The 27,166-nt window shown below is 48.7% G+C and overlaps 1 protein-coding gene across 7 annotated transcripts; it reads right to left on the bottom strand.

Annotated features, from left to right (window-relative positions):
- Positions 1-3,395: 3,395 nt before the first annotated feature.
- Positions 3,396-25,305, bottom strand: LOC110497102 (alsin). 7 transcript variants are annotated; one of them, XR_005037409.1, is made up of 36 exons: positions 25,161-25,305; positions 24,451-24,555; positions 24,035-24,183; positions 22,851-23,845; positions 22,176-22,605; positions 18,061-18,232; positions 17,738-17,834; positions 17,562-17,639; positions 16,399-16,596; positions 16,090-16,261; positions 15,578-15,767; positions 15,367-15,432; positions 14,222-14,384; positions 13,946-14,089; positions 13,552-13,680; positions 13,345-13,368; positions 12,236-12,306; positions 11,883-11,949; positions 11,498-11,688; positions 11,300-11,365; positions 11,102-11,200; positions 10,759-10,923; positions 10,474-10,585; positions 10,274-10,351; positions 9,986-10,119; positions 9,543-9,707; positions 9,308-9,431; positions 8,883-9,040; positions 8,659-8,775; positions 8,101-8,277; positions 7,805-7,850; positions 7,651-7,712; positions 7,388-7,537; positions 5,676-5,772; positions 5,362-5,473; positions 3,396-5,314 (listed from the first exon to the last, which is right to left on the bottom strand). XR_005037409.1 is itself a non-coding variant. In XM_036952333.1 (35 exons), the coding sequence occupies exons 2-35, from the start codon at positions 24,468-24,470 to the stop codon at positions 5,435-5,437; spliced, it is 5,145 nt and encodes a 1,714-aa protein (XP_036808228.1). In that variant the 5' UTR covers positions 24,471-24,555; positions 25,161-25,305; the 3' UTR covers positions 3,396-5,434. The 7 variants fall into 7 exon arrangements, 6 of the variants coding, with proteins under 6 accessions (XP_036808228.1, XP_036808229.1, XP_036808232.1 ...); XM_036952333.1 differs by having other exon boundaries at positions 3,396-5,473; XM_036952334.1 differs by having other exon boundaries at positions 3,396-5,473; positions 13,958-14,089.
- Between the last annotated feature and the right edge of the window lie 1,861 nt (positions 25,306-27,166).

The raw sequence follows: 27,166 nt of genomic DNA, 5'->3' as shown, positions 1-27,166 counted from the left end.
TCATCGACTACAGCTCAGCATTTAACACCATAGTACCCTCCAACCTCATCATCAAGTTCGAGACCCTGGGTCTCGACCCCGCCCTGTGCAACTGGGTACTGGACTTCCTGACGGGCCGCCCCCAGGTGGTGAGGGTAGGTAACATCTCCACCCCGCTGATCCTCAACACTGGGGCCCCACAAGGGTGCGTTCTGAGCCCTCTCCTGTACTCCCTGTTCACCCACGACTGCGTGGCCACGCACGCCTCCAACTCAATCATCAAGTTTGCGGACGACACAACAGTGGTAGGCTTGATTACCAACAACGACGAGACGGCCTACAGGGAGGAGGTGAGGGCCCTCGGAGTGTGGTGTCAGGAAAATAACCTCACACTCAACGTCAACAAAACTAAGAAGATGATTGTGGACTTCAGGAAACAGCAGAGGGAACACGTCGATGGAACAGTAGTGGAGAGGGTAGTAAGTTTTAAGTTCCTCGGCATACACATCACAGACAAACTGAATTGGTCCACCCACACAGCAGCGCCTCTTCAACCTCAGGAGGCTGAAGAAATTCAGCTTGTCACCAAAAGCACTCACAAACTTCTACAGATGCACAATCGAGAGCATCCTGTCGGGCTGTATCACCGCCTGGTACGGCAACTGCTCAGCCCACAACCGTAAGGCTCTCCAGAGGGTAGTGAGGTCTGCACAACGCATCACCGGGGGAAAACTACCTGCCCTCCAGGACACCTACACCACCCGATGTCACAGGAAGGCCATAAAGATCATCAAGGACAACAACCACCCGAGCCACTGCCTGTTCACCCCGCTATCATCCAGAAGGCGAGGTCAGTACAGGTGCATCAAAGCTGGGACCGAGAGACTGAAAAACAGCTTCTATCTCAAGGCCATCAGACTGTTAAACAGCCACCTCTAACATTGAGTGGCTGCTGCCAACACACTGACTCAACTCCAGCCACTTTAATAATGGGAATTGATGGGAATTGATGTAAAATATATCACTAGCCACTTTAAACAATGCTACTTAATATAATGTTTACATACCCTACATTATTTATCTCATATGTATACGTATATACTGTACTCTATATCATCTACTGCATCTTTATGTAATACATGTATCACTAGCCACTTTAACTATGCCACTTTGTTTACATACTCATCTCATATGTATATACTGTACTCGATACCATCTACTGCATCTTGCCTATGCCGCTCTGTATCATCACTCATTCATATATATTTATGTACATATTCTTTATCCCTTTACACTTGTGTGTATAAGGTAGAAGTTTTGGAATTGTTAGCTAGATTACTCGTTGGTTATTACTGCATTGTCGGAACTAGAAGCACAAGCATTTCGCTACACTCGCATTAACATCTGCTAACCATGTGTATGTGACAAATAAAATTTGATTTTGCTGCAAAGAGGGCCTCCCGAGTGGCGCAGTGGTCTAGGGCACTGCATCGCAGCGCTAGCTGTGGCACCAGAGACTCTGGGTTCGCGCCCAGGCTCTGTCACAGCCGGCCGCGACCGGGAGGTCCGTGGGGCGATGCACAATTGGCCTAGCGTCGTCCAGGTTAGGGAGGGTTAGGATATCCTTGTCTCATCGCGCACCAGTGACTCCTGTGGCGGGCCGGATGCAGTGCGCGCTAACCAAGGTAGCCAGGTGCACGGTGTTTCCTCTGACACATTGGTGCAGCTGGCTTCCGGGTTGGAGGCGCGCTGTGTAGCAGTGCGGCTTGGTTGGGTTGTGTTTCGGAGGACACATGGCTTTCGACCTTCGTCTCTCCCGAGCCTGTAAGGGAGTTGTAGCGATGAGACAAGATAGTAATTACTAACAATTGGATACCACGAAAAGGGGGTATAAAAATACAATTGCTGCAAAGAAACCACTACTAAAGGACACCAATGAGAGGAAGGGAGTTGGGACTTGGGCCAAGAAACACAAGCAATAGACCAGTGGAAATCTGTACTTTGTCTGATGAGCCCAAATGAGATTATTGGTTCCAACCGCCGTGTTTTGTGAGACGCAGAGTAGGATGATCTCCGCATGTGTGGTTCCCACCGTGAAGCATGGAGGAGGTGGTGCGTGGGTGCTGTGCTCATGACACTGTCAGCAATTTATTTTGAATTCAAGGCACACTTAACCAGCATGGCCACCACAGCATTCTGCAGCGATACACCATCCCATCTGGTTTGCACTTAGTCGGACTATCATTTGTTTTTCAACAGGACAATGACCCAACACAGCTCCAGGCTGTGTAAGGGGTATTTGACCAAGGAGAGTGATGGAGTGCTGCATCACCCGACCTCAACCCAATTGAGGTGGTTTGGGATGTTTTTTTCATTTAACCCTTATTTTACCAGGTAAGTGGACTGAGAACACATTCTCATTTACAGCAACGGCCTGGGGAATAGTTACAGAGGAGAGGAGGGGGATGAATGGGCCAATTGTAAGCTGGGGATGATTAGGTGACCGTGGTGGTATGAGGGCCAGATTTGGAATTTAGCCAGGACACCGGAGTTAATACTCCTACAATATGTTTCATGGGATCTTTAGTGCCCAGAGAGTCAGGACACCCATTTAGTGTCCCATCCGAAAGACAGGACCCAACACACGGCAATATCCCCAATCACTGTCCCCTGGGGCATTGGGATATTTTTTTATTTTGACCAGAGGAAAGAGTACCTCCTACTGGCCCTCCAAAACCACTTCCAGCAGCATCTGGTTTCCCATTTAAGGACTGACCAGGAGTGCTGTGAAAGAAACACAGCCAACGAGTGCTCAGCATATGTGGGAACTCCTTCAAGACTGTTGGAAAAGCATTCCAAGTGAAGCTGGTTGAGAGAATGCCAAGTGTCCAAAGCTGTCATCAAAGGGTGGCTACATTGAATAATCTAAAACATATTTTGATTTGCCCAGTTCCACCCGGGCAAGCATAATAGAACACCAGAACAGCTGCTCACCAATTTGACGGCTCCAACGCAGTTCCACTTCCGACACCACCAAAACATCCTCTATCCGATTGAATCTAAGCCTGTCACACAGTCAACTCCTTACTGTGGATTTATTTACCAACGTTTCATCAAACATCAGAAACTGGTTGTTGATGGTGATTTATGAAGTAATTTATTAATCTAAGATTATCTTGCTGCACTTTAAAAAGGCTTTGGATTTAAAAAGTTATTTTTGTATGGTCATTAATTCACCCCCTGCCTCTAGCTTTTTAGAAATGGGACAAATCTTAGAGGATTGTCGGCAGCACTACAAATATTTACAAAACAGTCACCTTTGGCCTCTAATCTGACTGGTTGTAACAAAGTATCTAAACAATTAAACCAAACAGGGAACAGACGGTTTACTTTTTAAAGGCAAACTTATACAGACACAAATGTCATTTAAAAGGGAAATTTGTCAGCTCGCTTTATTGCCCTTTCTTTACATTAAGATGTACATTAGACAAATGGTGACATCATTCCCCTAAAAAAGACCGTGACAACATACAGATAACGCTACCCAATTGAACACACCTTGGAAGTACAAGCAGTCACATCATAATCTATGAAGGAAGATGTGTTAGTCAGTCTATGGGTCAAACACTTGATACATTTCCTATCATGAAGCATGTCATGTGTTTCAGGTGTAAACAAATATACAGATAAATAACCAGTCCTTGCCAAAGGAATTATTGGGGAAAATGGAGGTAAATCTTGGAATGACCATACAAATTACAAACAAGCTGAATAAACCAAATACCAGGCTACAATCAAATTCTGTTTAAAATAGCAATTCTTATGTACTGCGTGTCCCATCAAACACTCAATTCATAGTTGTAACAAACTATATTCCCCAGATTAATAATTCTGCCTAGATTTGAGATATAAAAAAAGAAAATTGCTTTTGGTCAACTTCAATGTCACTGTATAACCACTGTCTAACCATCACAATGCCACTACAGCATGATCAGCCCCCAACTAGTTGAACAGAGACAGTTTTTTCAGGGTAGTGATTGCCTTGCAGGTAGTAACAAATACTGCATCATACTGTCATAAGTCTGTCTGCATGAAAGGAGCACACCAAACAAATACATTAACAATATTGCTTCCTGGTAATAGCCTCAATCTGATTTGACAAACCCCAAACATGAACATTACATGAGCTATATTGCAGGAAGAGATTTATAACAAAAAAAAAGAAAATGGCTTCTACTGTGTGTTACCCATCAAATGTCAACATTTCATATAGGTGCTCATTTGAATTACAGCTCTGGTGTACAATAACAAAGTGACCTGAAAAAACAAACACCTTGTAGCATTATAAATACCGCGCAAACAGAGTGGTTATAAATACATATGACGCAGTACGAATGGAAATATTTTAAAAGGCTAGCATTTGAGGTGCACATTAGCTGGCTGTCATTTAACTGCATCACGTGAGAAAAATTAGAGCGTCACCCAACCTCACATCTTCAAAAATCACCTGAATACAGAGCTGTTCCCCCCCCGAACAATGAACACAACAATAACACCAAAACTGTACCGAGTGTGCATTTGACATTTCAACTACAAAACAGCGCAGGCTAGCGCAGGCTAGCGATCCGTACACAGCCTCAGATATCACGGAGGTTAAATCCTTTTCCGTGTTTTAAGTGGCATCAATGTGACATATTGCGTTGGTCCATTAAATAACATGTGCTTTTGAGGGCTGAGGTCCAATGGAAGTTGCCACCTTATACTGTACATACAGGATGGTGTCTTGTTATTAGACAGGCTCCAAGTTCAGGGTGAGTCTCACTTGGATTTTAAACGTTGCAGTTTCTCTTCATAGACTTCCATTTCACTACCAGAGCTGGGTGACAAACGAGGCGGTTATCATCTCTGCCACTAGTGTAGCGCGAATAGGAAATAGCCAGTCATATTCACAACAGTCCACGATCAAGCTAAATCGCCACTGGCTCGGCGCACATCACAGTAAGCCCCTATTCCAGACGGCTCGAGGAGCAGGTTCCTTCATTCAGGGGCTAAGGAGTCACAAAGCCTATGGACAGATGAACTGGCCAAACTGCCAATACAGTTTTACAACACCTTGGGTTTACAGAGGTCAACCTGATCAATCAAGTAGGTGTATGAGCCTGATGACATGGTCACCAAAAGGTAGTGGTTAGAGCGGGGAGCTGTGTAGTGTGTGGGTGTTTACGTATGTGTGTGTAAGCGCATGCGTCAGTGTATGTGTGTATGTAAGGGGGAGGTGGTCCTGCTACGGGGGAACAGATGGACACTCAGCAGCCTGTCTGTCAGTCATCGTGACCCTCCTGTGACGACCCTGAGACAGCATCACTCCAAACCTCTCCCAACCCTGCCCTCTAATTGGCTGACTGCCACTACATAGAGCTGCTGCAGTATACAGTACAGAGATTCTCTGTGGTTCTTATGTGGTCTTCTCATGCTGGATCTGATAGTAACACGCCTGACGGACAGGGAAATAAAAATGAATATATTATACAGATAGGGAATAAATGAATCTATGAAGCAGTGTGTTAAAGTCTGCATCAATCACATTAATATGTTATGAGTATCTGAATAAGTTGAGTTTGAGTGCATGCATTTGGATGGTATCTGCCATAGAATGTATGCTGTGTGTGTGTGTGTGTGTGTGTATATATATATACCTTGAGTGTGGTGAACATGATGCCGTGTTCTCCGTGCTGTACACAGGGGTCCATCAGGTCCTCTATCAGACTCACCTCTGACCCCAGGTTCCTGATCCTTAAGAGAAACATAGCCTTGGTTAACACAACGCAACCAGTCAAAAGTTTGAACACCTACTCATTCAAGGGTTTTTCTTTATTTTTTTACTATTTTCTACATTGTAGAATAATAGTGGAGACATCAAAACTATGAAATAACACATGACTCATGTAGTAACCAACAAAGTGTTAAACAAATCAAAACAGATTTTATATGAGATTCTTCAAAGTAGCCACCCTTTGCCTTGACAGCTTTGCACACATGGCATTCTCTCAACCAGCTTCACCTGGAACGTTTATCCAACAGTCTTGAAGCGGAGCACTTGTTGGCTGCTTTTCCTTCACTCTGCCCTCCAATTCATCCCATTTGGGTTGAGGTTGGGTGATTGTGGAGGCCAGGTCATCTGAAGCAGCATTCCATCACTATCCTTCTTGGTCAAATACCCCTTACACAGTCTGGATGTGTGTTGGGTGTTTGTCCTGTTGAAAAACAAATGATAATCCCACTAAGCCCCAACCAGATGGGATGGTGTATCGCTGCAGAATGCTGTGGTAGTCATGCTGGTTAAGTGTGCCTTGAATTCTAAAATTATACAGACCAAAGCACCCACACACCTCCTCCTCCATGCTTCATGGTGGGAACCACACATGCGGAGATCATCCCTTCACCTACTCAACATCTCGCAAAGACACGACGGTTGGAACCAAAAGTCTCAAATTTGGACTCAGACCAAAGGACAGGTTTCCACCACAATGTCCATTGCTTGTGTTTCTTGGCACAAGCAAGTCTCTTCTTATTGGTTTCCTTTAGTGGTTTCTTCTTCAGCAATTCGACCATGAAGGCCTGATTCACACAGTCTCCTCTGAACAGTTGATATGTGTGTTACTTGAACTCTGAAATATTTATTTGGGCTGAAATTTCTGAGGCTGGTAACTCTAATGAACTTGTCCTCTGAGGCAGAGGTAACTCTGGGCCTTCCTTTCCTGTGGCGGTCCTCATGAGCAAGTTTCATCATAGCGCTTGATGGTTTTTGCAACTGCAGTTGAAGAAACGATCATAGTGCTTTAAATTTTCGGGATTGACTGACCTTCATGTCTAAAATAATGGACTGTCTTTTTTGCTTATTTGAATTGTTCTTGCCATAATATGGACTTGTTATTGTACCAAATAGGGCTATCTTGTGTATACCAACACTACCTTGCCACAACGGATTGGCTCAAACGCATTAAGAAAAGATATTCCACAAATTAACTTTTAACAAGGTACACCTGTTAACTGAAATGCATTCCAGGTGATTACCTCATGAAGCTGGTTGAGAGAATGCCAAGCGTGTACAAAGCTGTCAAAGGCAAAGGGTGGCTACTTTGAAGAATCTCAAATATATTTTGATTTGTTTAACAATTTTTTGGTTACTACATGATTCCATGTGTGTTATTTCATAGTTTTGATGTCTTCACTATTATTCAACGATGTAGAAAATAGTAAAAATAAAGAAAAACCCTGGAATGAGTAGTTGTGTCCTAACTTTTGACTGGTACTGTAAATATATTTGTAGTTCTGATTGTAATTTGATGAAAATCAGATTTCTGTGCATCTCTCAGGAACAGAGACGTGTGTGTTCTCATCGACTCACCGGGCGCGCAGCACCACGTAGAGGAACACAGGAAACAGGTCGTCCATGGACCACAGGAAGTTATCCTCCAGAGATGACATCACTTCCTTTGTGATCTCCTCGAATGTCAGCTGGATCACCTGCAGCTTGTCGGATGGGGTGAACGTTGTGCTGACAAAAGAAACAGTCTTAATATACATCAACCACATTGAACTGCAATATCATAAGAGTGCATGAGACCCATTTATTCATGACGATATAGTACTGCTCTGGATAAAGCGTACCTGATCTGCTGTAAGGTCTCCGTTGCAGAGGCAAAACAGGCGTCTTTTGTGCTGGACACAACCTAGAAAGACGACAATCTAATATGTACTTGATGTAATGTTGTAATTCACCCACAGGAGGGCAGTGTGATTCAGAATGTACTTAGTGTCATACCTCGGTCTTCTCCCCCAGCACTGGAACCGAAACCGGCCAAAACTTACTGAAAGCAAAAAGAGATGCATTTTAACATGCTATAATTACAGTTTTTTTCCAGGTCAGGACAGTCAGGTTACATGATTGATAAAAAAAATAAAAACTTGTGTCCTTTTCATTTAGCCTCGTACAACTATCCTGACCTCGCAAGCTTACATTCTGTTTCGCTACACGGATTCAACAGAATGTAAGATGGCGAGATCAGTAGAGGCTACTATTCATTCCCAACCTCATTGGTCAGTCCGAGAGAGACTCACTGTTGCACGCCGAGGAAGGCGAGCAGGGCCACGTCTGGCTGTTTGTTGAGGCGGAGGACACACTCCCAGTACACGTCGTCCTCCTTCTCCTTCTCCAGGGCGTACAGGGTGAAGAGAGGGGGGTAGAGACGAGGCAGCAACACCGGCAGGAGCAGAGCGGAGCTACTCACCACACGCCTGGGGAAACCCCACACACACACACAGGACATCATTCAACACACATTCAGGGGCTTAAATACGTAATTTTTCTTCTAGAAGGAAACAGTATTTAAAGAACAAGTGACATGTGCTCTTTTTACATAAGACATACTGTAACGTAATCTTCTATAGTTTTGTACATAATCCTCCATAGGTAGCACCCATTGGACCCTCCACTGCAAAACAGATCCATGATATAGATGTGTTCTCAATCAAATAAACACCCAAATACATAGCCTACATATTTATCTAGAAGTCATCTCTAAGACTATGGCTTCAGTATATGACTGCTGCGTAGCCACACCACTGAAGACTCTCCACAGGCTCCAACCAGGGAGGGTGGATATGCTATTGTCGTACCCAGGTTTGGGGGATTCTAGCTGGGTGTCTGCGCAGTTGGAGTCCTTCTTGTCCTGGGGGTCAGAGGATGGTTCAGGGATCGCTCCACCCTCCTCAGGCAGATCTGGAAACAGGAACCTGAAAGACAATCACCACACATTCAGTACATCACATGGCTTAAACAGGCTAGCCTAGGGCCAAACTGAATGGAAAAATAGTATCCAACTGTTTAAGGCAACACACACCTGACGAGCTGGAAGATGCGGGCCAGGTAGGACATGATCTCGTTGACAGCCTGCAGCAGAAGGCGGCGGTTGGCCCCCACCCCCACGTAGGTCATCCTGTAGACAGCCACCAGGGTCTCCATCAGCCTGCCCAGGGGGTGCAGGGGCATGTCACACGCCTGGGGGGGAGGGGCACAGAATGGAGGACAGAAGGTTCATGTGTGAGTTTCAGGATATTCATGTTTTGTGGTGTTAAGTCAGAGGTTAGAACTAAAGAGTAAATCAGTATGAACAAGGACACCTCAGGACGACGGTTCAGACATCTCTTCATGATTATTAGAAAAACAACTTCACCCATACTGAAAGATATTGCTTGTCAGACACGTTGGTCCATCAGCTGAGGGGGATTAGGCGGGTTAGTAAGTCACCTGGGGTCGTTGGCTCACCTTGATGAGGTAACGTCGGATACTGTCATACTTCTCCATGGTAACAGGACCAACATGATGCTGAGGGATGAACTCCAGACTCTCCAGCATTCTGTTTTGAGTCCGACTCAGGTTCATCTCCGGGCTGCAACACACACACCAATATCACTTAGACTACTGCACTGTGTGTGAGTGAGAGTGAAATAGCGAGTGAATGTGAGATGGAAGTACTGTGTGTGGTCTCTGTTCTCTCAACCTGTCTCTGTGCTGTCTCCTGCTGGTGGTCAAGGCTACAGCGATGTTCTCCCAGGCTCGCTGGTTCTCTCCCTGGCCAGGGGCCTCACAGCCCAGCCTCATCCAACACTCCTCAAACACTACCCTCCACTTCTCCTCCGGAGGCACTGCCAGGCGCCCCAGCTTACTGGAGACACACATACAAGGAATTAATACACATTTTCTATGTACACATTCACTTGACCGGGTTCATTTCAAAACGATCAAACCTTTTTTCAAGGCATAGATGCAAAAAGATGTCCTGCAGACAGACAGCCTTGCAATTTATTTGTACACACACACATACATACACACACATATATATACACACATACATCTTTTTTTTAAAACACTAAAGATCAAAACCAAAAATCTTTGAATATGCTAATCCTCCACCATACTAAAACCAATGGCACAGAGACGTACACAGCGCGACCCTTGTCCCCGTCTGAGTCGTAGAGGTTGGGTTTGAAGAAGGATCCGGTGACCTTCAGGCCGGAGCCCCACTCCCCGGTGAAGGAGCCCTCAAAGTAGTCCCCATTAGGCATAGTCAGCACACCCTGAGAGATAGGGACAGCAATGTGCTGTATTATACACGTGTCTGCTTAAATGTATGTGGCTAAGCGAAAATATGTATGAGTGCAAGCTGTGTGTGTGTGTGAGAGACAGACAGAGTGTTCAGGCTTGTTTGTGTGCCGCTCCTCTTTCACTGACCTTTCCGTTGAGAGTCCAGTCCTCCGAGAACTCTCCTTCATATGTGGTGTTGTCCTCAGACAGCAGGACCCCTGTGCCCTGAGACAGCGAGAAAAAAAAAAGAAGCAAAATGGAGAGGTGATCTTCTTCCTCTCCTCTAACACCTTGGTGCTAACGTTCAGCTAGCATCAGGAGGAAGAACCGCACTGACCAGAACTCACCTGCATCTTGTTGTTGTTGAAGGCTCCCTCGTAGTACAGGCCAAACTGGGTTACTATGACGCCCGTGCCCTGCCGCTGGTCATCCTGCCACATGCCCATGTACTTCTCTCCTCTGACGGAACAACACAGGTCACCACGTAACATCAGTACTTCAGATACACTAATACCCCTTTCACACTATCAATCCAACCCCAACCGTACTGAGCTAGCTGGATGCGTAACCAGGCCAGTTCGGTACAGTTTAGCGCGGTAGGATGAAAAGGGAGGGCTGGAGCGGTCCACTACCTGATGATGTCATCAAAGACGCCGTAGCCCGTCTTCTTGTCGTGCACCCATTGGCCGATGAAGACGCTGGGGGAGGAGGAGTTCAGCGTGCCGCTGCGCAGCATCCCGTGACCGTGGCGCATGTTGTCCTGGAACGAGCCCTCGTACAACTCACCTGTAGCATACCTGCATAGATGACAGTCACATTGGTAGGATACACAGCGGAAACCCTACAGCCGATGTACACATAGACATGCCTGCAAACTCCAGGTCAAGCTTTTTTTTTTTTTTTTTAAGTGATTTTTAATCTTAAGGGTCTTTGTTAAATAACGTTGGAACTCGTCACAAAGGCAAACAGACTCACTTGTACGTTCCGATGCCGTGCATCTTCCCTTCTTTCCAGTGGCCTTGATAGTGGTCGTTCAGGTTCAACGTCTTGCTGGGCATAACGTAATCTCCAAAACTACGACCCATAAACAAATAGCAGAACAATGAGAAATGCCTTTATTTCTGACTAGGGTGATTGATACATTGATTTATTGATCGATTTACACTGACTGACCCATCCTCCAGTCCGTTCTTGAACGTCCCCGTGTAAATTCTCCCATCAAGCCACTTCACCATACCCCTGGAAACAAGGACACATACACAACAAGTCAGCGCTTTCCTACAACCCCTCAATTTTCAATTCATTGTGACTGTACAGAAGTGGAACCAGAAGTACAAGGTCTTGATTCCCTCCTTCCCCAGCTAGACCCACCTCCCATTGGGCTTGCCGGCCAGCCAGCGACCCTCGTAGGTGGCCTCCTTCAGACGGCTGTCCTTGTAGAAGGTGTAGGAGGCGGTCCGGGAGATGGGAGGCTCCGCCCTCTGCCCTGCCCCTGAGCCTGACTGCCCCGCCCCAGTCATGGCCTGGTCCACCGCCTGGTTGATTGAGCGAAGCCACTTGGCCTGGAGAACACAGGTCGGTTAATAGTCATATTGAAGTGAATTTTATTTAACTGAATGGGTTGTTACACCATCTGTCACCACACGCTCCACAAACAGAACCCAACTAGGCAGCTTTAGCTCTACAAAGACAACCACTACATACTTGTAACCTGAGCAGGTGAGTAGTGAAGCCTGGCTATTGGCTAGTGGCCTACCTTCTCCATGGAAGAACAGGCCAACAGGGTGAAGGTCTCCTCAGGTGAGATCAACTTCAGTCCATGCCTGGATGGAACATAGCACAGCTCAGCTGAGGCAGCGTTTCCCTAACTCGGTCCTGGGGACCCCAAGGGGTGCACGTTTTGGTTTTTGCCCTAGCACTACACAGCTGATTCAAATGATCAAAGCTTGATGATTAGTTGAATCAGCTGTGTAGTGCTTGGGAAAAAAATAAAATAAATTGTGCACCCTTTGGGGTCCCCAGGACCGAGTTTGGGAAACGCTGAGCTAAGGGGTCAACAACACACCAGTTAAACACTGATTGGACAGATAGGGTGATTGACAGACTCACAGGCCAGTGTTCTCCTCCGGGATGGGCTCGACCCACAGTGTGGCCAATGGGAAGACGTGGTGGGTGGAGAACTGCAGGAGAGGGAGGGGAGAGCGAGACCTCAGTATGCCGATACACTCAGCTACAGTACACTGGTTCAACAGTCAGGGAAGTAGTCAGGGCACTGGAGCTAACACAGTCACATGACCTAGGAGATGCCAATATGCATGGCACACGGAAAGGCGAGGGCGACAGGGCACGAGGCAGGCCGACAGACAGCACACATACGGTGGAACCGACGGGGATTAAAAACGCTCACTACGTCATCAAAACACAAGAAAATGCTCTCCTGGGAATTAAACATAAATCAAAAAGGAACAGAAACTGTTTGAGAGAAGTGAACCTGAGACGGCTGATCCTCACGTGTTGTGTCACATGGTTTCAGAGTAATGATAACTAAGGCTCCAGAAAGCAAAAACAAACAAAAAAAAAGGTTTTAAAAATGGCCCAAATGGCATCTTAGTTAAATAACCAAGACGCACACGTTGGGAAGACCCAATAACGTCAGTCTTAACTTTTTAGATTTGTGTTTATATTGATGTCTATGTTGCTATGACGAGGTCATAGAAGTAGGCAATATACTACAGAGCCTTAGTTATTAAAAAGTATCAGTTCAGCTTTAAAAACACAGTATCCTGAGGCTAGCATCAGAGGGCAAGGGGGCACTGGGCTCGGCTGAGGAGAAGCTGCACACTGTAGAGTGGGGTACAGATCCCGCTCTGGGGCTCCTGATGTTCAGGAGCAGTTGTATTAGTTAAAGCCTGAGGGAGAAGGCAGAGAAGGTAAATAACCACCATTTTTTACGCTTTACTGCGAGCTTCAAGAAATCAAGGCTTATTCCAGCCAGGTGTTAGTACACCATATGTGCATGAAGAAGATCAGAAAAACTGTGTCTGTCTGTCTGTCTGTGTGGGTGTTGCTTCAAGCTGGGAAGCCAGTGTTTGTGGTTTAGGACAGGCAGAAGGTGCCTAAAGAGCTGCTACATCAAACCTACATCCTAAGCCAAGCCCTGGCCACATGGGGGCGCTGCATATGACTAGGGGTCAGTACACTGGCTGCTGCATACTTACAAGGCTTTTATAGGGAACCACTCCCTGATAGGACAAAGACAAACACACAACTTGATAGGAGTCAGTCAACACACCAGATATATTCATATCAAATGCTCTGAGGGTGTTAACCCATTTTTTTTAAGTGAAAGAAAGAACGAACAAACTAAAAGGACATTGGCACCTTTGTAAGAACCAGCTGTAAGAGCTGTGAGGAGCTGTGTTTACCTGAGCGTGGACGAGTGCATCGTTGAAGAGGATGAACCAGTTGACAGAGAACCTTCCAGAGTTCTGTAGCGTCAGGGCCTTGTTACTGCTCTCACAGATCAGCCTCCGGCGGGGCTTACGCAGGGAATCCTGGAACAGGATCGCCAGGTTAAATGGGATAAGAGGTTGGTAAACTGGAGATTTTGGGCTGAATAAAAGCTCTTATACCCATTTCACACTATGGAGCCAAACCCAAACCAAGCTGTACTGTGGTGGCCTGACTATAAATCCACCATAGTTGCTGGAACCATTGAAAGGACAATGTGAAAAGAAAATATCTGAGCGAGCACAGTATGGTTGGCATTGGCTCAATAGTGTGAATCTGGCACGGACTACTGTGGTCAAACCAACTGACCAGGCCACTGACCGTCATCTTGCCAGGGAAGCTCTTCCAGAAGTGGTATGTGTACTCTGCCTCTTTCCTCCTCCTCTTCAGATGAAGAGCCAGGGCCTCAAACTTAGAGCAGCCGTCCTGCAGCTTCTGGTAGTCCACTGAGCTCTGGAGAGACCGAGAGAAAGAGAGACCGAGAGAGAGAGAGACACAAGAAAGTGAGAGTATGTATGAAGGTGTGTGAGCGTGTGCGTGTGTGTGTGTGTGTGTGCACGCCCCGGTCCTAGTTCCTCTACGTACCACCTCGAAGCAGGTTCCCAGTTTGAGCAGCAGCCTGCCATACTCGTGAAGGTGTCTCATGGGCAGGTAGAAGAGCGTCACCAACAGGTCACTCAGAGGAATGTTCTCCTCGCTGGACTCTGCCAGCCGCTGCAACAGCTCTGGACACTTCCCAAAGAATTCTCTGAGCAGAGGAACAGAAGATGGTGGAGGGGATGGAGGGAGGACGGGGAAGAGAGGAGAGATGGAAAAGGAAATAAGAGATTTCCTGTTTTAATTCACTGTTCCAGTTAAAAGCATGAGAAGGGTAATTTAGTCACTCTTGGTTGAAGCCTTGATGAAGAAACACATTGGTTTATAATTAAGCAATAAGGCACCTCGGGGGTTTGTGGTACATGGCCAATATACCACGACGCAACATGGAGTCCCTGGATACAGCCCTTAGCCTGATATATTGGCCATATACCACAAACCCCCAAGGTGCCCTATCGCTATTATAAACTGGTTACCCACGTAATTAGAATAGTATATATAAAAAAAAAAAATGTTTTGTCATACCCGTGGTACTGTCAGCCAATCAACATTAAGGACTCTTACCACCCGTTTCATAATTAAAAATAATCCATAAGAATTAATCCTTTGACTTTTCCCTTTCCAATTAAAGCTGCATGAGCTTCCTGAGTCTCGTGTGCAGAATTACGAGGCATCAAACAGCTGTCCTCTGACACAGGCCTAGGTCAATGTCAAGGATAATGAGCACACAGGTCAATGTCCAGGATAATGAGCACACGGGCCTAGGTCAATGAGCACACGGGCCTAGGTCAATGAGCACACAGGCCTAGGTCAATGAGCACACAGGCCTAGGTCAATGAGCACACAGGCCTAGGTCAATGAGCACACAGGCCTAGGTCAATGAGCACACAGGCCTAGGTCAATGTCAAGGATAATGAGCACACAGGCCTAGGTCAATGTCAAGGATAATGAGCACACAGGCCTAGGTCAATGTCAAGGATAATGAGCACACAGGCCTAGGTCAATGTCAAGGATAATGAGCACACAGGCCTAGGTCAATGGTAAAGATAATGAACATATAGTATAATGGGCACGCAAATGGTAAGGATAATAAGCTAGGGCTGCCAGATGTCCTAGTGTGTGTACACACTCACAGCGAGGGCTTGGCCAGAGCCTGGAAGCCCCCCATCACCAGGAAGTTACCCACAGAGCAGCAGTACCTGGCAGGGAGCGATGAGGAGGGAGAAGGAATGGAAAGAGGAGAGAAGGAGAGGTCATTATCCACACAGAACTGCATGTAAACAACCTGTTAAAAACCAGTGGGAGTGTCAGACATTGTGCGTTTGTGTACACAACAGTACATACTCATTGTACGTGTCCAGGAAGATGCTGGCATGCTCCAGCATAACCAGGCTTTTAAACTCCCGGCGGCGGCGAAGGTTGGCGGTGAGGGAGGCAGAGTGCTGGCCAGTCAGGTGACACAGGCGGCTATAACACCTCGCCAGGCTCCGTAGCAGCACTGTGGACGCCGGGCCTAGAGCTGTACTCAACGACTCTGAGAGGTAGACGGAGAACACACCACACACACACACCTGTTAACAAACACCATGTGAAAGAACACACACATCCAAGAGAAATCAACCTAATACTTACTAACTTTATTTCAGCACACAGTTACAGGTCTGTACGAACAACAACATTATGTAAGCTTTATGCCAGATCTTTTTGAACACGGACTGTTCACTTTTTTTTGTTGCTTTTGATTGGACATGGTTACCATTATAATAAAATAAAAAAAACTAATCCTTCCCTCTCTCCCTAACCTCTGACCCATGGCCTCTGTCCAGCGGAGCTATAGCGGCAGCAGTAGTTCTCACCCAGGTCCAACAAGGGGCGCAGGATGTGGTTCTTCACAGAGCTCAGCTTGCAGTAGAACTTCCTCTCAGCAGCAGCCAGCTCGTGGAGGCTGGCGATGAAACCCATGACGTTGCGGTCGGCTAGCGCCACGCAGCTCTGGCCCCCCGCAAACACACCGCTCACGTAGCCCAACTAAAACACGGATACACAAACCCACACACACCACCGTCAGGCCAAATGGCAGTTGAAATCACGAAGCAGATGCTTACTACAATAAAAGTGGAACACAGCAGGGGTTCAGTACTGTGTGTGTGTTATCCACTACTCACGTTCATGCAGAAGGGGAGCAGCACTGGTTGCTGGGTGTAGCTGTACCCCTCCGTCTGGTCCTGGGTTGCGTCCTGCGCCCCCTCTCTGACCTGCTGTCCGCTATAGTAAAGGATGGGCTGATAACAGTCCCCATCGGCCAGGAGGAGGGTGTGCTGCGCCCCCGCACCCACGTCCCAGACACGGATCCCCTCAGACAGCTACAGGGTCACACCAGGGACAAACAGAGCAGATCAGATCACTGTACATACAGTCTTGTGTTGCGCTAGGCTTCTACAACTCGGTGGCCTTGTGGTTAGAGTCAACCCCGAGAATGGAAGGTTGGGAGCTCGATCCCCGGCCAAGTCATACCAAAGACTGTAAAAATGGGACCTGACGCGTCTCTGTTTGGCAATCAGCATTAAGGAGATAGATTGGAGGGAAGGCTCTGCGATAGACTAGTGTTCTGTCCAGGGGGTGTATTTGTACATCAAGCTGCCTCATGCTACAAATAAAGGAGATACACGCCAAGGCTACTCACGCTTATACAAACAGTCCTGCACAAATTCAATAGTTATATATTTGTCCTATGATATGCGATCACTAAGCAGCGGAGGGTGCTTTTCCATTGAGACTTAGCCCCACACCAGGGTGTCTCCTGTGTTTTATGTTGAGGTAGTCTTACTGTGTTTCCATCAGAAACAACAACCTCCGCATCATTCAAGACCGTTGCTTCGTGAGGTGTTCAAGTTCACAGTTAGTTAAATAAAAATCAGAAAATAACCCAGGGCTTGGCTCCAAGTCAGAGCAGGGCCGCTGGAGCCATGGCCCAGTGAGACGCAGGAGCAGGCGAGCGTTGAAGGAAACAGAAAAGTCTCAGCCTTTGGGGGTAAAACACTGGGTTAAATCCCCAGTGGAAATGTGGCGTTATTGTTCTACGACGGAGAGTGCTTTAAATCGCTGTTGCAGAGTTTAGTCATGTGGGTATATAAGGTTAGCAGTGTTTCTCCTAAGACTGTTTTCAGCAGCCGTGGCCAAGGTAGCAGGGAGCCAAAGAACACCCTTCACATGCATTGCCCAGCGGTGGGGCATCGCTGGTGAATGAATAAAGGAGGAACACTGGCTTAGTGTGTGGTAAAGATTACTGTATGGGCACCATTTTCCTCAATTATAGAAACACACTTACCTTGGCAAGGCGAGGGATAGTAGTAGGAGATGCCATGTGTCCCAGCTGGCCAGAGCTGTTACTACCCCAGGAGAAGACCTTGAACACACACACACGCACACAAACACACAAAATGTTCACACAGTTGGGAGGAATCCCTCAAGACTCCCATGAGGAGTGATAATGTAGTTTCTGACCTGGGACTGTGCAGTCAGGGCCAGGGAGTGATGTGCCCCAGCAGCCACAAGCACCACCTCCTTACTGCTCAGGCACTTGATGCACAGTGGCTGCAGCCTGCAGGTCAGAAACACCTCTCAGTCAACAACCAGGGCCAAAGCATTTCAGAGTAGGAGTGCTGATCTAGGATCAGGTCCGACCTGTCCATGTAATCTTATTTATCTCAAAAGCCAAACAGATTCTAGGTCAGATTTAGCGTTCATACTATGATGCTTTAATGGCCTACACAACTGTCAATCATCATGGTTCTCATCCCCCAGCGATTGATGAAGTGGACACTGACCTGGGGAGGTTGTCCCCGTGGCCTAGCTGGCCCTCCTCGCCCCGCCCCCAGCTCCACACCTCGGTCTGCAGGGAGGGGAGCAGCTCCCCCGCCTCTGGGAGCCCTCCCACAGGGGTGAGGGGCACCGCTCGCACCCTGGGCCGGCTGGCCCTCCGCAGCAACCTGGGGGACACTACAGACGGAGACAGACCAATATGTTTCTTAAAATGGTACATTTTCTACGCTTCCTCTCAAACCATGTTCAGTTACGACGGTCAACTGCTGTTAATGTTACAGATGAAGTCCTCTCTGTTCCACAGGTGAGTGTAAACAACTAAAGAAATGCTCAGGATGACTGGTTTAGTCATGGAGTGATCTTCGTCTACTCTGGAAATACAAAACATTTCTAAGCCCCTGCAATAACCCAGAAACGCAGCCCTCACAGCATCCTCCAGACGACGAGGCATTGAGCCCCGCTGGAGACAGGTCCTGTACCACAGTAAGAGTATGGGAGGGACTGTTAATGATGATGATGAGAGAGCGAGAGAGCGAGAGAGAGAGCGGTCTGCCAGCCCAGAGAGAGAGCGGTATGCCAGCCCAGAGAGAGAGAGAGAGAGAGCGGTCTGCCAGCCCAGAGAGAGAGAGAGAGAGAGCGGTCTGCCAGCCCAGAGAGAGAGAGAGAGCGCGGTCTGCCAGCCCAGAGAGAGAGAGCGAGCGCGGTCTGCCAGCCCAGAGAGAGAGAGAGAGAGAGAGCGGTCTGCCAGCCCAGAGAGAGAGAGAGAGAGAGAGAGAGAGAGAGAGCGGTCTGCCAGCCCAGAGAGAGAGAGAGAGAGAGAGAGCGGTCTGCCAGCCCAGAGAGAGAGAGAGAGAGAGAGAGAGCGGTCTGCCAGCCCAGAGAGAGAGAGAGAGAGAGAGAGAGAGAGAGAGAGCGGTCTGCCAGCCCAGAGAGAGAGAGAGCGGTCTGCCAGCCCAGAGAGAGAGAGAGCGGTCTGCCAGCCCAGAGAGAGAGAGAGAGAGAGAGAGAGCGGTCTGCCAGCCCAGAGAGAGAGAGAGAGAGAGAGAGCGGTCTGCCAGCCCAGAGAGAGAGAGAGAGAGAGAGCGGTCTGCCAGCCCAGAGAGAGAGAGAGAGAGAGAGAGAGCGGTCTGCCAGCCCAGAGAGAGAGAGAGCGGTCTGCCAGCCCAGAGAGAGAGAGAGAGAGAGAGAGAGAGCGGTCTGCCAGCCCAGAGAGAGAGAGAGAGAGAGAGAGCGGTCTGCCAGCCCAGAGAGAGAGAGAGAGAGAGAGAGCGGTCTGCCAGCCCAGAGAGAGAGAGAGAGAGAGAGAGAGAGAGAGCGGTCTGCCAGCCCAGAGAGAGAGAGAGCGGTCTGCCAGCCCAGAGAGAGAGAGAGAGAGAGAGAGAGCGGTCTGCCAGCCCAGAGAGAGAGAGAGAGAGAGCGGTCTGCCAGCCCAGAGAGAGAGAGAGAGAGCGGTCTGCCAGCCCAGAGAGAGAGAGAGAGAGAGAGCGGTCTGCCAGCCCAGAGAGAGAGAGAGAGAGAGCGGTCTGCCAGCCCAGAGAGAGAGAGAGAGAGAGAGAGCGGTCTGCCAGCCCAGAGAGAGAGAGAGAGAGAGAGAGCGGTCTGCCAGCCCAGAGAGAGAGAGAGAGGTCTGCCAGCCCAGAGAGAGAGAGAGAGAGCGGTCTGCCAGCCCAGAGAGAGAGAGAGAGAGCGGTCTGCCAGCCCAGAGAGAGAGAGAGAGAGCGGTCTGCCAGCCCAGAGAGAGAGAGAGAGAGAGCGGTCTGCCAGCCCAGAGAGAGAGAGAGAGCGGTCTGCCAGCCCAGAGAGAGAGAGAGAGCGGTCTGCCAGCCCAGAGAGAGAGAGAGAGCGGTCTGCCAGCCCAGAGAGAGAGAGAGAGAGAGAGCGGTCTGCCAGCCCAGAGAGAGAGAGAGAGAGAGAGAGAGAGCGGTCTGCCAGCCCAGAGAGAGAGAGAGAGAGAGAGAGAGCGGTCTGCCAGCCCAGAGAGAGAGAGAGAGAGAGAGCGGTCTGCCAGCCCAGAGAGAGAGAGAGAGAGCGGTCTGCCAGCCCAGAGAGAGAGAGAGAGAGAGAGAGAGAGAGAGAGAGAGAGAGCGGTCTGCCAGCCCAGAGAGAGAGAGAGCGGTCTGCCAGCCCAGAGAGAGAGAGAGAGCGGTCTGCCAGCCCAGAGAGAGAGAGAGAGAGAGCGGTCTGCCAGCCCAGAGAGAGAGAGAGAGAGAGAGAGAGCGGTCTGCCAGCCCAGAGAGAGAGAGAGAGAGCGGTCTGCCAGCCCAGAGAGAGAGAGAGAGAGAGAGAGAGAGAGAGAGCGGTCTGCCAGCCCAGAGAGAGAGAGAGAGAGAGAGAGAGCGGTCTGCCAGCCCAGAGAGAGAGAGAGAGAGAGAGAGCGGTCTGCCAGCCCAGAGAGAGAGAGAGAGAGAGCGGTCTGCCAGCCCAGAGAGAGAGAGAGAGAGAGCGGTCTGCCAGCCCAGAGAGAGAGAGAGAGAGAGAGCGGTCTGCCAGCCCAGAGAGAGAGAGAGAGAGAGCGGTCTGCCAGCCCAGAGAGAGAGAGAGAGAGAGCGGTCTGCCAGCCCAGAGAGAGAGAGAGAGAGCGGTCTGCCAGCCCAGAGAGAGAGAGAGAGAGCGGTCTGCCAGCCCAGAGAGAGAGAGAGAGCGGTCTGCCAGCCCAGAGAGAGAGAGAGAGCGGTCTGCCAGCCCAGAGAGAGAGAGAGAGAGAGAGCGGTCTGCCAGCCCAGAGAGAGAGAGAGAGAGCGGTCTGCCAGCCCAGAGAGAGAGAGAGAGCGGTCTGCCAGCCCAGAGAGAGAGAGAGAGAGCGGTCTGCCAGCCCAGAGAGAGAGAGAGAGAGAGCGGTCTGCCAGCCCAGAGAGAGAGAGAGAGAGAGCGGTCTGCCAGCCCAGAGAGAGAGAGAGAGAGAGCGGTCTGCCAGCCCAGAGAGAGAGAGAGAGCGGTCTGCCAGCCCAGAGAGAGAGAGAGCGGTCTGCCAGCCCAGAAAGAGAGAGAGCGGTCTGCCAGCCCAGAAAGAGAGAGAGCGGTCTGCCAGCCCAGAAAGAGAGAGAGCGGTCTGCCAGCCCAGAGAGAGAGAGAGAGAGAGAGCGGTCTGCCAGCCCAGAGAGAGAGAGAGAGAGAGAGAGAGAGCGCGGTCTGCCAGCCCAGAGAGAGCGGTCTGCCAGCCCAGAGAGAGCGGTCTGCCAGCCCAGAGAGAGCGGTCTGCCAGCCCAGAGAGAGCGGTCTGCCAGCCCAGAGAGAGCGGTCTGCCAGCCCAGAGAGAGCGGTCTGCCAGCCCAGAGAGAGCGGTCTGCCAGCCCAGAGAGAGAGAGAGCGGTCTGCCAGCCCAGAGAGAGAGAGAGCGATCTGCCAGCCCAGAGAGAGAGAGAGCGATCTGCCAGCCCAGAGAGAGAGAGAGCGATCTGCCAGCCCAGAGAGAGAGAGAGCGATCTGCCAGCCCAGAGAGAGAGAGAGCGGTCTGCCAGCCCAGAGAGAGAGAGAGCGGTCTGCCAGCCCAGAGAGAGAGAGAGCGGTCTGCCAGCCCAGAGAGAGAGAGAGCGGTCTGCCAGCCCAGAGAGAGAGAGAGCGGTCTGCCAGCCCAGAGAGAGAGCGGTGAGCTGTCTATCCCCTTCTTGGCTGCAGCAGAGAGCTAATAATAATCATTTGGTGGGTGTTTAATTTGTACTGTTTCACAGTACATGTTCAAGCGTGTATTATACCCATGTGTCATATTAGTTTCTTGCATATCCAAAATTCACTTAAGACAACCTCAGAGAGCTAGGGACAAATCCTACCTTTCAGCTTTCACCCTACCAAAGTGACAATAGAGGATTCCTCCGTTACTGCAGGCCCTACCACTGACTGTGTTTCTCAAGAGATTATTAGGCAATCTTGCCCCCCCCCCCCACACAGATATATATTTTTTCACACCGACTTACCCAGCTCTCTCTCTCCTTCCCTCTCGCTCCCTTCTCCATCTTATTCTCACACCCTCATTCCTTACTGTAACCCTTCTGGTTAAGTCCTCACATTAATATGGCCTCACATTCCTCTATGGCGGAGTGCTTTAATCTCAGAACAAAAACCACCGTACACACACACACATAGTTCGCAGACTGGATGAGTGGGGGGACACACGCATACTTACACATCAGAGTATAGGAGGAAGATAAGGATAAGAGGCGATGAGCAGAGAAGGAGGATAAGAGACGAACAGCGTATCTACCCTGAGAGAGGAGTCCAGGCAGAGAGAGACGTCGACTCAGGCCCTCGGCTTCTTCCTCACGGATATCCCCCGTGCTGCAGCTCTTCTTCCCCTGCATGGACTCCTCCAGACGCACCCGCACCTCCGCGGGTCCCCCTGGAAACCCACCGGGTACTCCTGCTACACCCCCAACCCCAGGGTAGTAGTAGTTAATCATCTTCTTCAGGGACAGAGCCTCGTAGGTGGAGACCACTCTCTCGCCCACGGCGGAGGCACAGGATGAGACCAGGTTGTTGAGGGCAGAGCTGGTGGTCACTGGCATGACCCCGGGGATGAGGTCAGAGGTCAGGAGGTCAAGGCTATCTGCTGGGGGCTGAAACAAACACAAGGTGCATTAGGCAACACACAAAAGAAAACTGACAGAAACAGGAAGAGTTCCTATGACCTGTAAGAAAAGCGTATTTTGCGTGCCTTAATGAACACAACCCAGGAAACACAGCGTGACAGCTCATTGTCACTTTTCAAAGACCTCAAACTACAAGAAAGTCAATTTGTCACCCACCAAGTACGCACATATGGGTAACTTTAGGCTTAAAGCATCAACTCATCATTACTAACCTGAAAACTTGCTCCTGCTATGGTCATCTTGGCAGTCTCCTCAGCCAAAGAGGTGTCAGACAGTTTCTTGAGATATTCTTTCACTGCCTGATCATTAGGGTAGGGGGAGTTCTGAGACCTTGCACCCCCCACACCTCCAACAGCTCGATCAGAGTCTGTCCCAGAAGCAGAGATGTCAGCATCTGTGGTGGTCAAGACTTCCCCATTCTGTGCCACTGTCCTCCCCCTCTCATAGTCTGTATGTTCTGTTATGGAGGGATGGGGACCTGGCGCTGAGTCAGAGGCATGAGAGGAGAGGAGGGGCTCTGAAGGGGAGCTCAGAAGCCCTAGTGGAGGGGACCTTCCAGGCCCCAGCCTGGTCTCTCCTTCAGCCAGCAACTCCACCCCTAGGGGGCAGTAATGACTATCTGAGATAATGACGTGGTCCTCCTTGTCCGTCATGGTGTAGAGCAGCTGGTTGCACTGGCCACACTTGTCTGGCAGGGGCCGCCGGGACTCCTGAGGTGGTAGGCAACGCACCAAGGCAAGGCTGTGGAAGGCCCCACAGGCCACCTGAAGGACGTATCTGCCCACCAGGTGCTCCACCTTTTGGGGCTTCCAAACGGGGAAGATGGTGGTGACCAGGCCCAGCTGGCAGCCGCTGCCCCAGGCCCACACCTCGTGCTGGGCAGAGAGAGCAAGGGAGTGCTGCTCCCCGCAGGCCAGCTCCAGGACCCGGATGGTATGGGGGGGGCTGGTGTCGGGGTCCATGACAGCCACTGGAGTAGGATTGGGGACTACAGTGAGGCTGGACAGGCCACACTGGCCGAACGAGTTCTCCCCCCACATGTGGACCCCGCCGTCCTCAGTAAGCGCCCCGCTATGGAAACTGCCCGCTGCCACGGCGACCACGCGCTGGCCACTGAGAGCGCTCTCTAGGACAGGCTTCAGGGGGCCCACCTCTGACACCTGGCTCTGTTTCCATGGGAACTCACCGAAGCTGTACACCTGCCCGCCTAAATACATCACAACATTCCAGTTATTAGACAAGAGGATCTGTTAGAAATGATTGCCAGTAGTATGTGTACATAAGTAATTTTAAAAAACAAAGCAAAATACATTTATATTTTAATTATAGATCAAGCAGGCTAATCATAAATGTCAGAGTTTTGCCATTATATCAAAGGCTGTCCATTGACTCTCACCCTCCACCAGTAGAACCCCATGGCGTGTCCCCAGGGCAGCCTGCAGCACAGGCCTGGACAGGAGCACTCTCTCTGGGGTGACACTATAGGAGTAGCCCTTCCAGGTGTGGAGCGACCCTCGCTCCCCTGAACTGTCCTCCTCATCAGAGCTGTAGAATACATACAGAAGTAGACAGTCAGTCAAACAGACAGACAGAGACAAGTCATGTCTCAAGGATTCTGAACAACCACACTGATAAAGCATACATTGTTTTTGAATTACCAAGACAAAACATGCCCTGGAACAGAAGTTATAGTAGCTAGCTAGAGAAACAACAAGAGCTTTGTGAGGACAGACTTACACAAATAATATTATTTGTTGTCATACGATGATCACATAACATTTATTGACAACACCCTACCTACGGGCTACATACCTTTTCCTCTGGGACTCCATCACTGAGATTTATCCATGGCAATGCTGATGCATAGACTGGTGAAATTCAACTTGAAAAACTCCAAATCCGTTTCTAAATTCAGCCCTGTATCGAATACGGTAAACAACATTGGACACAAGACAACTTACAAAAATGACTAGCTAATGGTAACACTGCCTAACTGAATTGCATACAGACCCTACAGGTAGCTAGGGTGGCTTCAGAATAACCAGCACGAGTGACAGTACGCGAAAGCTTGTGTTGTTGTTGACAGGAGAGAGAGAGAGCGAGAGAGAGAGTTTCTTTTCACGGTTTACATGGCTAGCTGTCAATCATGTGGGAGTGAGGTAAACTAGCTAACACTGACTCCCCCCCCCCCCCCCCCCCCCCCCCTATTTGAGTAGCCAGCTAACTAACGTTAGCTAGATACTATTAGCTATTTATTTGATGAAATACTATTTTCAGTCCATTAGCTAATGCGTTTGCTTGAAATGACGTAACTAGCTAGGAGAATTACGTCATGCCATAATTACTAGATGCCTACCAAAGCCTTTGACAGTCTCAATACTGTATTGACTTCGTTATAGTCTCCGTATAACTAACGTTAAATAGCAACCCGGAGCTGACATGTATCCTCCCACTTGCTCCTTGTACTGTAGCTACTAACCATGTATTATTTACAATCTGAGATACAATTGTCTTTCACTTACCGGTCCCCTGACCATATCCATTTTTTCATAAACCTGTGAAATGTACAGCGACTGAGTCATGCAAGGGATTAGCTGGCTAGCTAATTGCTATCCTTTTTATTTTCGCTTTGTCGTTGTGACCACAAGTTGAACGGAAGCCGAGAGGCCTCAAAGCGTGCGTATTTTCTTGCCTTTCAAAAAATAAATTATTACATCGATTCTGTCAAGTAGCTTAGCTTTGTTAGCTATCTATTTTGAAATACACCAGATATGGAATTCTGCTGTTTTACACTGTAATTTCCTATTTGATTAATGTGTGTCAATGTCAAGGTGAAAAACGGGTGCAGGTACAAGGTGCAGGTAGGTGATACGTTTTTTTTTTTTCAATTTGTACATTTTGGAAAAATATAGCTGCGAGCAGCAATGATCGGGGTCCACAAGATGAGAAAGGACAATATCAGTTGGATAACAAAGCAAGCACTCTGTCATGTAGGAACTATCTTTCTTTATGTGCAATCAGTGAAAAAATTATGATAAGTATTTTTAGATTTAGAGTATGTGCTAACTTGTATCTATAGGTACAGTGCAGTCATATTTGAATGACTCTAAATACAAAATCTGGAGTGACTCTGACATACAGTGGGAAGAAAAAGTATGTGAACCCTTTAGAATTACCTGGATTTCTGCATAAATTGGTCATAAAATTTGATCTGATTTTCATCTAAGTCACAACAATAGACAAACAGTCTGCTTAAACTAATAACACCTTCCTTTGGCAGCAATAACCTCAACCAAATGTTTTCTGTTGTTGCGGATCAGACCTGCACAATGGTCAGGCTAAATTTTGGACCATTCCTCTTTACAAAACAGTTTCAAATCCACAATATTCTTGGGATGTCTGGCGTGAACTGCTCTCTTGAGGTCATGCCACAGCATCACAATCGGGTTGAGGTCAGGACTGACTGGGCCACTCCAGAAGGCACATTTTCTTCTGTTCAAGCCATTCTGTTGTTGATTTACTTCTGTCGTATGTGTTGTTGTCCTGTTTCATCACCTAACTTATTTTGCATTGGCAGACAGATAGCCTTACATTCTCCTGCAAAATGTCTTGATAAAGTTGGGAATTCATTTTTCCATCGATGATAGCAAGCTGTCCAGGCCCTTAGGCAGCAAAGCAGCCCCAAACCACGATGCTCCCTCATAACACACTGTGTGCCCTCAGGTCCCTACTCCACCACTACCACCTATCTACAGTACTAAATCCATGTGTATGTATAGTGTGTGTGCGTGTGTCTGTGCCAGTGTGTGTGTTGCTTCACAGTCCCCGCTGTTCCATAAGGTGTTTCTTATCTGCTTTTTAAATCAAATTTTACTGCTTGCGTCAATTTCTTGATGTGGAATAGAGTTCCATGTAGTCAAGGCTCTATGTAGTTGTCACGACTCCCGCCAAAGTCGGTCCCTCTACTTGTTCGGGTGGCGTTCAGCGGTCAACGTCACCGGTCTTCTAGCCATCGCCGCTCCACCTTTCATTTTCCATTTGTTTTGTCTTGTTTTTCCGCACACCTGGTTTATATCCCCTCATTACTCTACGTGTATATTATCCTCTGTTCCCCCCATGTCTGTGTGTGGTATTGTTCGTTTCATTACGTGTGTGACGCTTCAGGCTGGTTTTGCCCCAGGGTATGGTTGTACCCGTGGTTTTTGTATTTTGTATCATTTTGTGTCATTTGTGCGCATTCACTTTTTTCCCTTGGGCAGGAGTGTTGTGACGCAGTTGCGTCTGGCTGTTTTCCTCTGCCTGAATAAAGTGTGCCTGTTCACTCATCTCTGCTCTCCTGCACCTGACTTCCTCCGACCAGTTGCGCACACTCTGACAGTAGTACTGTGTGCCTCCCATAGTCTGTTCTGGACTTGAGGACTGTGAAGAGACCTCTTGTGGCATGTCTTGTGGGGTATGCATGGGTGTCCGAGCTGTGTGCCAGTAGTTTAGGCAGACAGCTCAGTGCATTCAACATTTCAATACCTCT

Source organism: Oncorhynchus mykiss, chromosome 18 (assembly GCF_013265735.2).
Source record: "Oncorhynchus mykiss isolate Arlee chromosome 18, USDA_OmykA_1.1, whole genome shotgun sequence".
Classification (NCBI taxonomy): Eukaryota; Metazoa; Chordata; class Actinopteri; order Salmoniformes; family Salmonidae; genus Oncorhynchus; species Oncorhynchus mykiss.
Note: the sequence above shows the minus strand (reverse complement) of the source record. Positions and strands in the feature narration are given on the sequence as shown.